The sequence below is a fragment of the Dendrobates tinctorius genome, unplaced genomic scaffold (genome assembly GCF_039654945.1).
Source record: "Dendrobates tinctorius isolate UK_male_01 unplaced genomic scaffold, ASM3965494v1 ptg000127l, whole genome shotgun sequence".
Lineage (NCBI taxonomy): Eukaryota > Metazoa > Chordata > Amphibia > Anura > Dendrobatidae > Dendrobates > Dendrobates tinctorius.
Window position 1 is genome coordinate 10,124,501 of NW_027361795.1, and position 15,142 is coordinate 10,139,642.

Consider the following 15,142-nt stretch of genomic DNA (forward strand, 5'->3'; position numbering starts at 1 on the left):
ATTACTTATTGGCATAATTCTGCAGCCCAGATATGCACGGAGATTATGTGAAAAGCCCAGACCACCCCTTTAAAGAAAAAAATGCTTATAGCAAAATTGATGTAGCTGACTAATAAAACTGACTTTCATAACATCAGTTGATAGCTTTACAAACATTTCCTTTATGACAGAAAATCTGAAGCCCATTAAAATATATACAGTGCTTGCCGAAAAGCAGAAATAGAGAACAATCTAATCAAAGGGGAGATCGATTTGTAATGAATTCAAATTCTGTGGACTCATGCAGACAATCTATGACGCTCGGTCCAAGCACAAACTTTAATGCACTGTCTGTTTGCGGGTCTCGCAATCTGAGTTGGGGTCAGGAGACCCATCAACAGTGCCGTTGCAGTCCTTGCTTGGACAGTTTCACAGATGTCTGCATGAGTCCGTAAAAGGCAGCAATAATCAGAAAATGCCATTTTGTTTAAATCAGGGAAGTGTGTTAAAATGTACCCGGGCTTTTTTTTTTTTTTTTTTTTAATTTTTTATTTACACCAACTTACTATTGGATCAGTAAACACATAGCCACACTGAACAGACTCTGACCTTATTTTTTTTATTGAAGCAGTTAATGAGTGGGTGAAAAGGAAGCTTTGAGAAAAGTTCAATTTAACCGATGTATCATCATGCCATATGGGCTGATTAAAGTCCTTTTTATTTTTGTAAATACTTGAGCGTTGCCAGTTTTATTTTCTATACATGTATGCAAAATTGGATTCTTTGCTTGGCAGGTGCTGCACCCATCACTTTTAATATACGTTATGTGCTGTTCTAATTTTCCATATACACACACATAACACAAAAACCTGATTTAAATGGGTTCACAAAGAATGTAATCATATGGCTACATCATATAATTCAAACAGTAGCTGGTCCTAGTCACTGAGTCTAAAGAAACAGCTCCTGAAACCTGTGTCTCAACTGACAGGAGTATCAATAGCACATATACCTTCATTAGCCGAGGAAAAGCGTGTGACAGGATATTTCTCTGTCTTCCGTGCGCAGTGAATTGAAAAAATGTATTTCTTCTTCGGTCACACACTTTTTGGGCAGTTCCAGTATCTTGTTTTTTTTTTTTTTTTTTTTAGTTGAGACAGGATTCTGGAGCTGTTTTTATTTAGACTGCAGCCCATTTGACAAGTGGCTAAGACAGATTTGCTTTTGAATCATGTGACAGGAGACATTTAATTACACTTTTGGAGAATCCCTTTTAACAATAGGTCACTTTCTGATGCTAGCTACCCTTCAAAAGGGGATTTTGCACGTACAGTTACTTACATTGCTGTGCTTCCTTCCACATACTTCTAACTGTATTTACAGGCTGCAGTGATGTCACCACTGCAGTCTGTCAACATAGATAGGAGCCATGGCAAAGGAGTGTCGTTGAAATGGAGGAAGGTGCGTTAAAGCTCCATTCATTATTTGTAACCTTGTGCATTGGCATAAGATTATACAACCCACTCAATTAGAGGTACAGTTCTATCTTGCAAAACCTATGTTGAGGACGGCTATAAATCTGACAAAAAGAGTGGAAGTTCCAATGTCACAACGTTCCAGCTTCAGTTCTGCTGCATTAAGGATGCTTCCAGAACGGTTGCATCATCTGTGTAAACTTCTCTTCCCTGAGATGAATCCTGCAAAAATGGAAAAAATCAGACCGAAGTCCTAAACACAAATATAAAAACAAAAAAACATCTTCCAGAAAGTTTTTACCGTTGTAGCGGCTCCATCTTTTGTTTAATGAAACTCCACATCCTGAATTAAAAAAAAAAAAAAAAAATAGATTATGTATTATATTTTGTTCAGTTTCATCCGTTTGGTTAAGAAATTAAAACTGTTTAAATCAACTGCGCATCCAGAATATGCAGCCTCCTAAATTTCCACATGGTGTGCTGAGGTTTTTAAAAAGGTTCAGTCAGGATAAGTATTCTGTAGACTCCCTTTGCTATAAAATTATACAATTACTGATCACAATAAGGCCTATTTATCAATGTACCAGAATAATGTTATTTCACAAAAAAAACACATGTTTTTTATGACTTTCACCACATTTCTGATGTGTTTAGACACTTTTTACGACTTGCCCGACTAGGGAGAATACCCTCACTGAACATGTCATGTGTATGGCTTATCTGAAAATACACGGGTATTACATACCTGGTAATGTGTTTTTTCATGAGACATGACGGCACCACGAGAGAGAGGGGATCCGCCCTACGAGGACAGGAAACCTTCAAGATAAAAAGGGCGGCTCCTCTCTCCGCATCAGTTCTTTTACAGAGCACGAGAGGAACTCCGCAGGTTAGTGTACACATAAATAATACAACTTTAATACTGTTAAATTTCCAACACCAAGGGAGTGTATAATACTAACGAAACACCCAACTAATGACGTGATAGGGCGGGAATATAAGGGTGCCGTCATGTCTCATGAAAAAACACATTACCAGGTATGTAATACCCGTGTTTTTCCATTCTACATGACGGCACCACGAGAGAGTTACAGAGATTTGTATTCTCTTTTAGGGGGGGGGGGATCACTGCCTGTAACACTCTTCTCCCGAATGTGAGATCAGAGGTAGCAGATAGGTCTAATCTATAATGTTTGAAAAAGGTAGACGGAGAGGACCAAGCGGCCGCCTTACAGATTTGGTCGATGGAGGCGTCCGCTCTCTCCGCCCAGGACGTTGCCATGGCCCTCGTGGAATGGGCTTTTAGGCCCTCTGGAACAGCCCTGCCTGCACTACCATATGCTAGTATGATGGCCTCTCTCACCCATCTAGCTATAGTTTGCTTAGAGGCTTTAAGGCCCTTCCTTGCCCCCTGGTATGAAACAAATAGGGCCCTCTGTTTCCTCCAGGGTTTTGTCATCTCTAAATATTGTAGGATACATCTCCTAACATCTAAGCAATGTAGTCTCTCCTCCTTCTTGTTACCGGGGTTAGGACAAAAGGATGGCAAGACTACTTCCTGAGCTCTGTGGAATTTCGACACTACCTTAGGGAGGTATGCTGGGTCTAATCTTAAGACAACTCTATCGTCCATAACCTGAGTGTATGGCGGGTCTGCTGACAGTGCGTGTAAGTCCCCCACCCTACGTGCCGATGTAAGTGCCACTAATAAGGCTGTTTTTAAAGTTAACACTTTATCTGATGTCATGTCTAGTGGTTCAAATGGACTTTCTGTTAGAGATGATAGGACTAAGTTTAGATCCCAGGGAGGAGGTTTAGGAGATGGGACAGAGTTAGCCCTAGTACAGGCCCGGATAAACCTGGCCACCCATCTATCATTTGCTAGGTCATAGTTGAATAATGCTGCCAGGGCTGAAACGTGTACTTTGAGGGTGCTGACAGCTAAGCCCAAGTCTAAACCCCTTTGCAGAAACTCTAGCACTGCCCTCACCGGTACTTCTCCCTCCCGTATTGGGCCTGAGGTGGACAAAAATTTTCACCATATTCTCCCGTATATTTTTGTAGTCACTGGCTTTCTGCTACTGATTAGGGTGGAAATTAACCTTTGTGAAAACCCTTTTTTCTCTAACAGTGACCTTTCAAATTCCAGGCTGTCAAATGCAACCTGGAGTTCGGAGGGTGATTGAAGGGACCCTGTGTTAGGAGGTCGTGGTCCTCTGGGAGTACCCATGGGTCCGTCACCGACATCACTCTTAGCCAGTAGAACCACGGCCTTTTTGGCCAAAAGGGAGCTATCATAATTACTCTGGCTCGGTCCTCCCTGATCTTCTTCAGGACTAACGGAATGAGGCATATCGGGGGGAAGGCGTACAGGAGACCTGATGTCCATTTTATCCTGAAGGCGTCTACCGCCAGTGGCATGTCTGCTGGACTTAGAGAGCAGAACTTTTGAACCTTTCTGTTGGTTTTTGAGGCGAAGAGATCTATTATGGGTTTCCCCCACATAAGCATAATCCGTTGAAAAATGGACTCTTTTAGGCACCATTCGCCTTGCTTCAACCGGTTCCTGCTCAGAAAGTCTGCCTTCAGGTTGTCCACACCTCGGATATGCAGGGCCGATAATGAGAGAAACTGACGTTCCGCTAGAGTCAGTATTCTTCCCGCTATTTTCATTAATGACCGAGAACGGGTGCCCCCCTGATGGTTCACATATGCTACTGCTGTACAATTGTCTGATAGGACTTTCACGTGATGTCCTGACAGGTGTGTCAGTAAACCTTCCAGTGCCCTTTCGATGGCTAGCAGCTCCCACTCGTTTGAGGATAGATCTTTTTCGTTCTGAGCCCAAGGATCTTGAAGCCATAGGGTGTCTAGATGGGCTCCCCAGCCCCAGGGGCTGGCATCTGTCGTGACTACTCTGGAGGCTGTATATGTCCAGGGTACTCCCCTTGGAGAGGACTCTATCTGTAACCACCACCTGAGTGACTGGAGTACAGGGTCCGGGATGGTGAGCTTTTGCTCTAACTGCCCCTGAAGCCTCAGATCGTTTTGTAACACACACCACTGAAGTTCCCTTGTGTGAAACTGAGCCCATTTTATTGCTGGTATGCAGGAAGTTAGGGATCCCAACACTGACATGGCTTTCCTCAGAGTCATTACTGGCTTTCTTAATGTTGTCCTGATTAGGTTTTTGATTTTTTCTTCTTTTTCCTCTGGGAGGCGACATTCCTGCATCACCGAGTCTATTGTTAGGCCCAAAAAATTCTGGATCATAGTTGGTTCCAGTTTGGATTTTTTGAGGTTCAGCTGCCAACCCAGAGTCTGAAGTGTCTCCATCACTATCTTGACTTGTTCCTGACAGTGAGAGAAATCTCTCCCCACTATCAGGAAGTCGTCCAGATATGGTATTACCAGGGCATCTTTTTCCCTGAGATGTGCCGAGACCTCCGCAATTAATTTCGTGAAGACCCGGGGGGCTATTGCTACCCCAAAGGGCAGAGCCCTGTATTGAAAGTGATGCCACTGAGATTTTATCTGGACTGCCACCCTGAGATATTTGCGGTCTTGCTGCCGGATCGGGACATGACAGTAAGCATCCTTGAGATCCAGGACCGCCATGTAACACCGAGGAAAGAGGAGTTTCACTGCAGATCTTATGGTTTCCATCTTGAATGATGGGACTATCAAATATCTGTTGAGGCCTTTCAGATTTATAATTGTCCTCCAGGAATTGTCTGGTTTCTTTATTAGAAATAGGGGGGAGTAAAAGCCTTCCTTTTTTTTCTTTTTCCGGAACTTCTTCCAGTACGAGTTTCTGTATGAGTGACAATACCTCCTCTTCCAGACTCTCTTGTCTTTCTTGAGAAGATTGCACTGGAGTCTGAATGAATTTTTGTGGTGGCCAATGGTGGAACTTTAATTCCAGACCTGACCCTACTATCTGTCGGATCCAGGTGCTGGATGAGATTCTCTTCCAGGCTGGGAGGAAGTGAGAGAGCCTTCCCCCCACCTGAGAAGGACCGTCACTCGGAGGGTTTTTTGGCTTCCCTGGAGGGCTTGCCGAAATAGAAGCCTCTCCCTCCTCTGTATCGCCTGTCAGAATTGTTTTTGTCTTGATCTCTGAATTGTTGCTTTCTGAATTTTCGGCCCCTCTGAAAGGAGCGCCGAAACGCTTGAAATGGTTGTTTTGGAAAATTTTTCTTTGTATCACCCGCTTTTTCCAATACGTCATCCAATGCAGGTCCGAACAAGAAATTTCCCTCACATGGCAGAGAGCACAGTTTCATCTTTGCCTGAGTGTCCCCCGGCCAGCATTTTAGCCATACTGCGCGCCGTCCTACATTGGTTAAGGCTGCTGACTTTGCTGCTAGTCTGGCCGAGTCTGCAGAAGCCTCTGCGAGAAAGTCTGCCGCCGCTCTAATAGCCGGTAATGCTTCCAGAATTGACTCTCTGGGAACTCCACGTTCTAGTTGATCCTCCAAGTTGTCTACCCATATCTTTAGAGACCTAGCCACACACGTAGCTGAGATAGCCGGTCTTAGCGCCCCAGCCGAGGTTTCCCAGGCTGTCTTAAGGCAATTGTCAGTCTTCCGGTCCAGCGGTTCTTTCAGAAACCCCAGATCCTCAAAGGGTAGGGAGGTTTTCCTGGCGACTTTTGATATTGCTACATCGATTTTGGGAGCCCTATCCCAGGATGAGGATGCCACTTCCTCAAAGGGATACCTCCTCTTCAGAGAATTAGATATCTGGGACTTTTTCTCTGGTTTTTCCCATTCGCGTTTTATGAGCTCTTCTATTTGCTCATTAATAGGGAAGGTCTTACGCTTTTTCTTTTGTAGTCCACTGAACATGAGTTCTTGGGCTGTCTTTTTTGCTCGCTCCTCTACCAGCCCCATGGTAGATCTGATTGCTTTAATAAGTTCATCTGTAGATTCTACTGGGAATGTATCTTCCCCATCTGAGCTACTATCTGAATAGTGCGTTTTATCTGAGTCCTCCTCTGATCCTGTATAGTCTTCTTGAGAGACCCTTGAGGGGCTGGATCTACCCCTAGTTTTCCTATCTGCGTCCGCAGATTGTAATGCACTTACTGACTTACAAACCTCTGTTTGAATTAGGGACCTCAGACTATCCGAGAATGAGGGAGTCTCCTCCGCTATTGTTTTGTTAATACACTCCTGGCATAACTTTTTATTCCAGGCTGTTCCTACGGGACTTTTGCATAAAGCACATTCTTTATTCTTAGATTTTCCCCTACTTTTCTTAGGGACTTTCTATACTCCACCCCGCCAATGTATGTAAGAGAGGGAGGAGAGGGAAGAGAGGAGACAAGAGAAAGAGAACAGACATTAGAGTACTGGACTTTCTCGTAGTTCACTCACCACTCGGACGCTTTCACAAAACGGGTACCGGATCTGGAGGCTGACTGGTCTTCTCACTGTCTCCTAAGGAGACTAGGGACCCCTCCTTCTTGCGTTGACGATCCGCCCGTGCGCTGCCCGAGCGGCTTCCACTGCTGCTGCGGCGTGTCTGGCTCTTTTCGTGTGAGCTTGACCGCCTTTCCTTCGCTTCCTGGCGTGGTTGTATATGCTCTGGCGAGGGGCTCTCCATCCTGCCGTATATGTCTGCTGCTATCCTGTGCTGAGAGCAGTCACACCTGACCATGTAATGGTGTAGTGACGCCAGCCACTACCGGTTTAAATAGCAGCCCCCAGCTTCCAGCTGCTTAGCATGAGCCAAATGAGAGCAGTCTCTTTTTTTTTTTTTTTTTTTTTTAGACCAACTGGTCTTGCACCTGCCGCGCCTCTGTGTGGACGTGCGTGCGCGCGCATGCGTGCTCCGTGCCCCTCCCGGGACCGTGCGCACCTTCTGCTTCTCCCAGGCCCCGTGGTGTCGTGCGCGCCGCTCTACTTCCGGGTCGCCGCACTACTTCCGGTTCGTCGGCCATGATGCGCGCTCTCAGTGCGCGCGCCTCCCGGTGCGGCCCGGCCGAGTGAGCGCCTGCATTTCGGGACCCCCGGACACCTCTTACCTGCATGGTGGACCCCATCTCCCTGCTCTGGCGCAGGTATGTGCGGAACGACCTCCGCTGCGGGGTCCGGTGTCTGGTGCTCACAGGGAGGGTACACAATCTGTGGCCTCCGAGGAGCTTTTCTGCCCGGGCACTGATGTGCCTCCCGGGCTGCATGGCCACTATATGTCAACAGGGAGGGACACTATCAGTGGCCTCCCTGGACCTCCTCGCCTCCGTTCGCCTGGGTATGCCCGGCTGTGGCCATGCTCTCGCTCAGGGGGGGCATAGGAATATATGGCCCCCGAGGCGACTATCGGTACCTGGTGACGGGTGTAGCAGACCGGTGCCTGCCAGTAATCACCCGACCCAGGCCCAGGCATCCTCTTCTTTCTTCCATCAAGAGGTTTTCATCTTGAGGGTTCCCCATCGAGGACAGGAAACCAACTGATGCGGAGAGAGGAGCCGCCCTTTTTATCTTGAAGGTTTCCTGTCCTCGTAGGGCGGATCCCCTCTCTCTCGTGGTGCCGTCATGTAGAATGGAAAAAATTGTGGCTTTACATGCAACACTGAAAGTTGTGACACATTTCTGGTACAAAATAAGCCAAAACATCAAGAACCACATTAATATATTTAGCACATTTTAACCCATTAATGAACTCGTAGACATGCACTTTTCCAACACTACAATGATCCTAAACACACAGCTGTTGCATTTTTGAAGAACAGACAACATCTGCAAAGATTTTATATATTCTCCCAGTGTTTACATGGGTTTCCTTCCATACTCCAAAGACATAATGTAACGGGGACAGTGCTGATAAGGTCTGATAAACGCCGTGGAATTAATGCAAGTAAATAAAACAAAGAGGGTGAATGTGAATCAGTGGCCGCTCGGTGTCAATGTGTTGAGGTGGTAGGACAGTCTGAAGAAATGCGTTTTTAGAGCACGCTTAAAACTAAGTATTGGGGATTAATTGAATTATCCTAGGTAGTGCATTCCAAAGAATTGGCGCAGCACGTGAGAAGTCTTGGAGACGGGCGTGGGAGGTTCTGATTATTGAGGATGCTAACCTCAAGTCATTAGCAGAACAGAGGGCACTGGTTGGTTGGTACAGACGAGGGAGGAGATGTAGGGAGGTGCTGAGCTATGGAGGGCTTTGTGGATGAGAGTAATAAGTTTATATTAAATTCTGGAGTGGATGGGTAACAAGTGCAATGACTGGCACAAGGTAGTGGCATCGGTGTAACTGTTGGTGTGGAATGTAATCCTGGCTGCAGCATTCAAGACAGATTAGAGAGGGGAGAGTTTAGTAAGAGGCAAGCCGATTAGTGGAGAGTTACAATAAGTCCAATCGAGAATGAATAAGAGCAACAGTAAGCGTTTTTCCAGTGTTGAAAGTAAGAAAAGGTCAAATTCTAGATATGTTTAAGAGGTGCAGGTAACAAGAGCGAGCCAGTGATTGGATGTGGGGGGATAAATGAAAGCTCTGAATCAAGTATGACCCCAAGACGGTGGGGGCATGCTGCTGGGGAGTAATGGTGGAACCACACACAGAAATGGCAGTGTCGGGCATAGGTAGGTTAGTAGAGGGAGGAAACACACAAGGAGTTCAGTTTCAGATAGAGGGAGGACATGATGTTGTTTAATAACATAGTTGTGTGTATTCTTATAATTGGAGAAAGTACTGGTTACAGAGGCATGTGCTCAAGTTCTACATCGGCTGGCACCACACTTGTAAAAAATAGTTAACTTATAGAGGTTTCTACGATTTATCCCTGAGGAAAACAGACTAAGAGAAATAATGTTACCTATAGTGGTGGCCCTTTCAGCTACTATGGCACAACCAGATTCTGAAGTAAAAAAGTAGAAGAGTAAAGGGTTCTCATATCAGAGGCAAAAGTTTATGAATAGTCGATTTGAAAATAATAAACTGGGAACTTTATTGGCGTGACAAAACAATGTTTGTTTTTTTTTAGCATTATCTAAATGTGGTGTTCCTATTTTTTCGATCAGAACGTTGCTTTTTTTTTAACCACATTATTTGCCCAATCTAAAATCCAGGGGTGATATCCCAGTTTGGGAAATATTTGCTATGATTCCTCACTTTCCCATAGTTTGGCTGCAATTTATTTTAATTCTAGTGAATTGACTGAAGGAATGGTATGTTTTTAATGACTACTGCGCGCCTGTAAGATGGTACTACCTGTAATATGTTTTAAACATGTTACAGTTAAGATAATATGGTTATGTGTACCTGTAAGTCCGGCTTCACATTTGTGTTCCTCAGAGCTGCGGACTTCCTCCGTGAAGCTCCGCCCACTGCCGCACTTCCTCCGGCCAGCTCCGCCTACAGCCTGCGTACCGTATCTTTAACATTGGGTACGCAGGTTGTGCGGATGTATGCGGATGCCTCAGCATGCGTCGTTTTGACGTTGCAGCGACCCCCATCGAACGCAACATGTTGGAATTTGATGCGGTCACCGCATCATCAAAACGACGCATGCGGAGGCATCCACATACATCCGCATGACCTGCATACCCAATGTTAGATATAGGGTACGCAGGCCGCATGCAGAAGTATGCGGACGTAGGCGGAACTGACCGGAGGTGCGGCAGTGGGCGGAGCTTCACGGTTGAAGTCCGCAGCTCCTCCATACGCTAGTGTGAAACTAGCCTAAGATATAAATCAAGCAAGAAGATATGCGAAGCATGAAAGGTAGAGGAAGATTATAGGGGCTGTTACTTCTGTATTCCAAGAAGTCCGGTAAGTCAGATAGACAATCTCTTTATATGGAGGGGCTGTGTATGTCTCTGCCACACCAGACCAACCTGGATGGAAAAAGGGTTGTCCACAGAGTAAAGAAATTCCAGCTTCCAAAATGACATTACTAAATTGGCAAGCTATGGGAGAGTATTTCACACCCATAGAGACGCCTTTGGATTGCAGAAACAAGTTATTAAAGATAAAATTGTCATAGGTCGTGAGTAAATGAGTGACCTCTATTATAAATGCCTGTAAAACAGAAGAATTGTAATAGTTATATGATGATTACATGTGTATAGAGAAATTACACTGCAACTCTACCAGGCACAATCGTTAAACACACATTGCTTGAAAAATTATAAAAGATGCCCCATGAGTCCTTGCTGAAAGCAGAGTCCCTTTGGACTAATGGCTGTATTAATGAATTGAGCCACTCTCGCATGTTCCATGATAGATCCTACCCCCGAGACAATCGGTCTTATGGAAGGAGGATTTATGGCCTTAAGGATTTTCGAAAGAGAATGTAGAATAGGTACAATATGATGTTCTACCACAAGATAATACTTTTTTTTTGTAAGAACGCCCAGCGTGAATTCCTCCTGTATAATTTAGCCTCACTTTGAAAAAAATTAGTGGGATCACATGACAGTTTTATAAGCAATGGTATTCTGTAACATGGCCAATATCTGAAATTTAAAGTCCTGAATCCATAATAACCAATACTCCTTTATCGGACATCTTGATGGCAGCATCTTATGAGAGAAGCAAAATTCATTGCCCGCCCCTGCCTTGGATGATGAAATCCGTCTTGGAGTTGTTGTGTAATCTTTATTTTCAGTTTTATTTTAATGATATTCTCATGCCCTAAGGCGGCATTGATGTAGTTGTGCTCTGATTAGATATTCATAAGGCAGACTGTTGACAGGTCAATCACTGATCCCTCACTGTCCTGTCCCCTAGTTTGCATAACGAATTATGTGTACATAGTGAAGGAAAAAAAAAAAAAAAAAAAGCTTCTGCAGGCGGGCACTGCAGCTTAATCACATGTGTACGCTACACTTAATAGCTTTTGCCGATTTAATTGAGGACAAAAAAAAGAAAATTTGAAAACGGCGCCTGAACACTAGCAGCTATCGGTGTGTATACATTTGATAGCTGCTACTGCGCTGCCATCTTGCTGAAGGAAAAAAAAAAAAATTTCCTCCTCCAAGATGGCACCACCCACGCCGTAGCAGCTCTCGAAGATCATCGATAGCTGCAATTGCGCAGGCTATTGCTTTTACATTTACACAACATTTACCTGCAAATGATGACCCTCTTTTTCTTTTGGAGAAAAGAAGCGTCCTCCGTCTCCTCTCTTTCTAGCCATTGCATGACGATGACGTGATTCATGCAAATATTTCTAGAAGCCAAAAATAAAATAGGATTTAAAAACACAGGTTTAGTATAAAAAAAAACCCACTTTCATAATACATACATATACACACAAAACAAGCATATATATGAATACATAGACATACACACACCAAGAATATAATATAAAATATATATATATATACATATATATATATATATATATATATATATATATATATATATATATATATATATATATATATATATATATACACATACATATATATATATACACATACATATACATATATATATATATATACACATACACACACACACACACACACACCCCAAGAATATAAATATATATATATATATATATATATATATATATATATATACACATACATACACACATACACACACACACGCTTTTTTCCGTTGTGTGCATTGGAACACCACAACAGGAAAAAAAAAAAAAGGCAAATTAAACATCACTTCACACAAAACCCCTAAAGTGGGTAAGAGAAAATTGTTGGTCCAAGTACAACTTTGTTTCAACCATGTGAAGCTTGTTCAAAATCACCTATTACAAGTAACAGGTGTGAGCAATATGAAAGTCACACCCAAAACCAGATAAAAAGGGGAGAAGTTGACTCAATCTTTGCATTCTGTGTCTATGTTTGCGACACTAAGTATGGAGGACAGAAAAAAAAAAAAAAGAAAAGAACTGTCTAAGGACTTCAGAACCAAAATTGTTGAAAAATCTCAAGTCCAACTTCAGAGAACTTGATATTCCTTTGTCTACAGTGCACAACATAATCAGGAAGTTTACATCCCATGTTACTGTAGCTAATCTCCCTGGACGTAATTGGTGGAGAAAAAAAAAAAAATTGTGAAAGGTTACAATGCAGGATAGTACAGATGGTGGATAAGCAGCCCCAAACAAGTTCCAAAGAAATTCAAGATGTCCTGCAAGCTCAGGGTGCATCACTGTCAGCACCAAGTGTCAGCTGACATTTTAATGAAATGAAAAACTATGACAGGAGACCCAGGAGGACCCCACTATTGACACAGACATAAAAAGCTATACGGTTATTTGCCAAAGTGTACTTGCGTAAGCCAAAATCCTTCTGGGAAAGAATATTGTGGACAGATGAGACCATGATAAAGCTTTTTGGCAAAGCACATTATTCTAATGTTACCGAAAACGGACTGAGGTCTATAAAGAAAGAACACAGTACCTACTGTCAAATATGTTGGAGGTTCAAAGATTTTTGGGGGTTGTTTTGCGGTCTATGGCACTGAGTGCTTTGACAGTGCACAAGACATCATGAAATCTAAAGACTGCCAAAGGATTTTGAGTTGTAAGGTAATATCTAGCGTCAAAGTTCAGTTTGAGCCCTAGGTCATGGGTCTTCCAGCAGGACAATGGCCAATAAACATAATTCAGGAGGCACCAACAAATGGATGCAAGCAAAACACAGGAGTTCTGAAGTGGCCAGCAATGATTCTGGATCTAAATGCCATTGAACACCTGTGGAGAGATCTTAAAATTGCTGTTGGGCGAAGACACCCTTCAAATACAATGGCTTACAAAAGTATTCACTCCCATGGCTTTTTACCCATTTTGTTACATTCCAACCTGTGTTTAAAAACTTTTGTAATCCGATTTGTGTGTTATCACTAAATAGTTTAAGTTGGTAAAGTGGGAAAATTATAGGCATGTGATATTTCAGTTTTTATATATTTTTTAATAACTTTGCAAAAATTTCTATATTTCTGATTTTTTTTTTTTCAGTCAAGATGTGATGCAGACTGTACACATTAATGAGAAAAAATTAACTTTTGAATTTATCAAATGGATGCAATGAAACGAAGAGTGAAAAATTTAAAGGGGTCTGAATACTTTCCATACCCACTGTATACACACCTTTTCTGAAAGGCCAGAGGCTGCAACACCATTAAGCAAGAGGGACCACTAACAAAACAACACCATGAAGATCAAGATGGACCAAGCAGATCTCCAAACAAGTCAGGGACAAAGTTGCTGAGAAGTACAAATGTTTAAAAAAAAAAAAAAAAATAGATATCTGATCATCCCTTGGAGCACTATCAAATCCCTTATCAAATGGAAAAACATGGCATCACAAAAACCTGCCAAGAGAGGCCCACCCACCAAAGCTCTCATCCCGGGCAAGGAGGGCATTAGAGAGAAGCAGCAGAGACCAAAGATAGCCCTGAAGGAGCTATAGAATTCCCAAGTAGGGACTGGAGTATCTGTCCATACGAACACAGTTAGCCATACACTCCATAGAGGTGGGATTTATGGAAGATTGGGCAAAAACAAAGCCTTTACTTACACTGAAAACGTTTAAGGCTCATTTGAGTTTGCCAAAACACATGGGGGAGACTAACCAAATATATGGAGGAATGTGCTGTGGTCAGATGAGACCAAAAACAGGATTTTTGGGTTGCTTACCGTAAAATCTGTTTCTCGGAGCCCTCATTGGGGGACGCAGAGACCATGGGTGTACGCTGCTGCCACTAGGAGGCTGACACTATGCACAAAAAAAAGGTTAGCTCCTCCACAGTATACACCCCACCAACCGGCAGGAATTTCCTCAGTTAGTGAGAAAGCAGTAGAAGTAACAGAATAGATTGAAACAGAACAGACAACTCAACTGTACATAACATAAGAACAGGAGTTGTAGAACATGGGAGGGTGCTGTGTCCCCCAATGAAGGTAAGCAACCCAAAAATCCTGTTTTCTCTATCGCTTCATTGGGGGACACAGAGACCATGGGACGTCCCAAAGCAGTCCCTGGGGAGGGAAAACAAACTTCCATCAGGCCAGCGGACTCACCACCGCTGCCTGCAGGATCCTTCTACCTAGGCTGGCATCTGCCGAAGCGTAGGTGTGGACCTTGTAGAATTTCACAAACGTGTGAACAGATGACCAGGTTGCAACTTTGCAAAGTTGCAGCGTGGAAGCTCTGTGGCGCACCGCCCAGGAGGCACCCACTGCCCGGGTAGAGTGAGCTCTAATTCCAGGAGGGGCCACTCGATGCTTGATCCGGTAGGCCTCCAAAATTGCCAATCTGATCCAGCAAGCAATAGTAGCTTTGGAGGCCGGCTGACCTTTCCGCGCCCCATCTGGAATGATGAAAAGAGAGTGACTTCCTCAAAAGGAGTCGTTCTAGTTGGGTAGACCTTCATCGCCCTGACCAAGTCCAGCTTGTTCAAAGAGCGCTCCTGAGGGTGAGTTGGACCCGGACAAAAGGACGGGAGAACAATATCCTCATTCAGGTGGAAAGTGGACACCACCTTAGGAAGGAAAGAAGGCGGAAGCCGTAGAACTACCTTGCCCTGGTGGAGCACCAAGAAAGGGGAACGACAAGAAAGGGCCGCCAATTCCGACACGCGCCGGATGGAGGTGATGGCTACTAGGAAGGTTACTTTCCATGAAAGGAGAGATAGGGAAACTTCTCTGAGAGGTTCAAAGGGAGGACCTTGCAGAACCTCGAGAACCAGATTAAGATCCCATGGATGTA

At 43.8% G+C, this 15,142-nt stretch overlaps 1 protein-coding gene across 6 annotated transcripts in view; it reads right to left on the minus strand.

Annotated features, from left to right (window-relative positions):
- Window positions 1–584: 584 nt before the first annotated feature.
- NFYA (nuclear transcription factor Y subunit alpha) overlaps window positions 585–15,142 on the minus strand; it is a 49,341-nt gene continuing 34,783 nt past the window's right edge. For all 6 annotated transcript variants that reach the window (XM_073542475.1, XM_073542474.1, XM_073542479.1 and 3 more), the window contains 3 exons: window positions 11,533–11,634; window positions 1,756–1,797; window positions 585–1,676 (listed from right to left, as the gene is read on the minus strand). In XM_073542475.1, coding sequence (XP_073398576.1) covers window positions 1,780–1,797; window positions 11,533–11,634 — 120 coding nt within the window. In that variant the 3' untranslated portion in view covers window positions 585–1,676; window positions 1,756–1,779. The remainder of the gene's footprint in view (window positions 1,677–1,755; window positions 1,798–11,532; window positions 11,635–15,142) is intronic.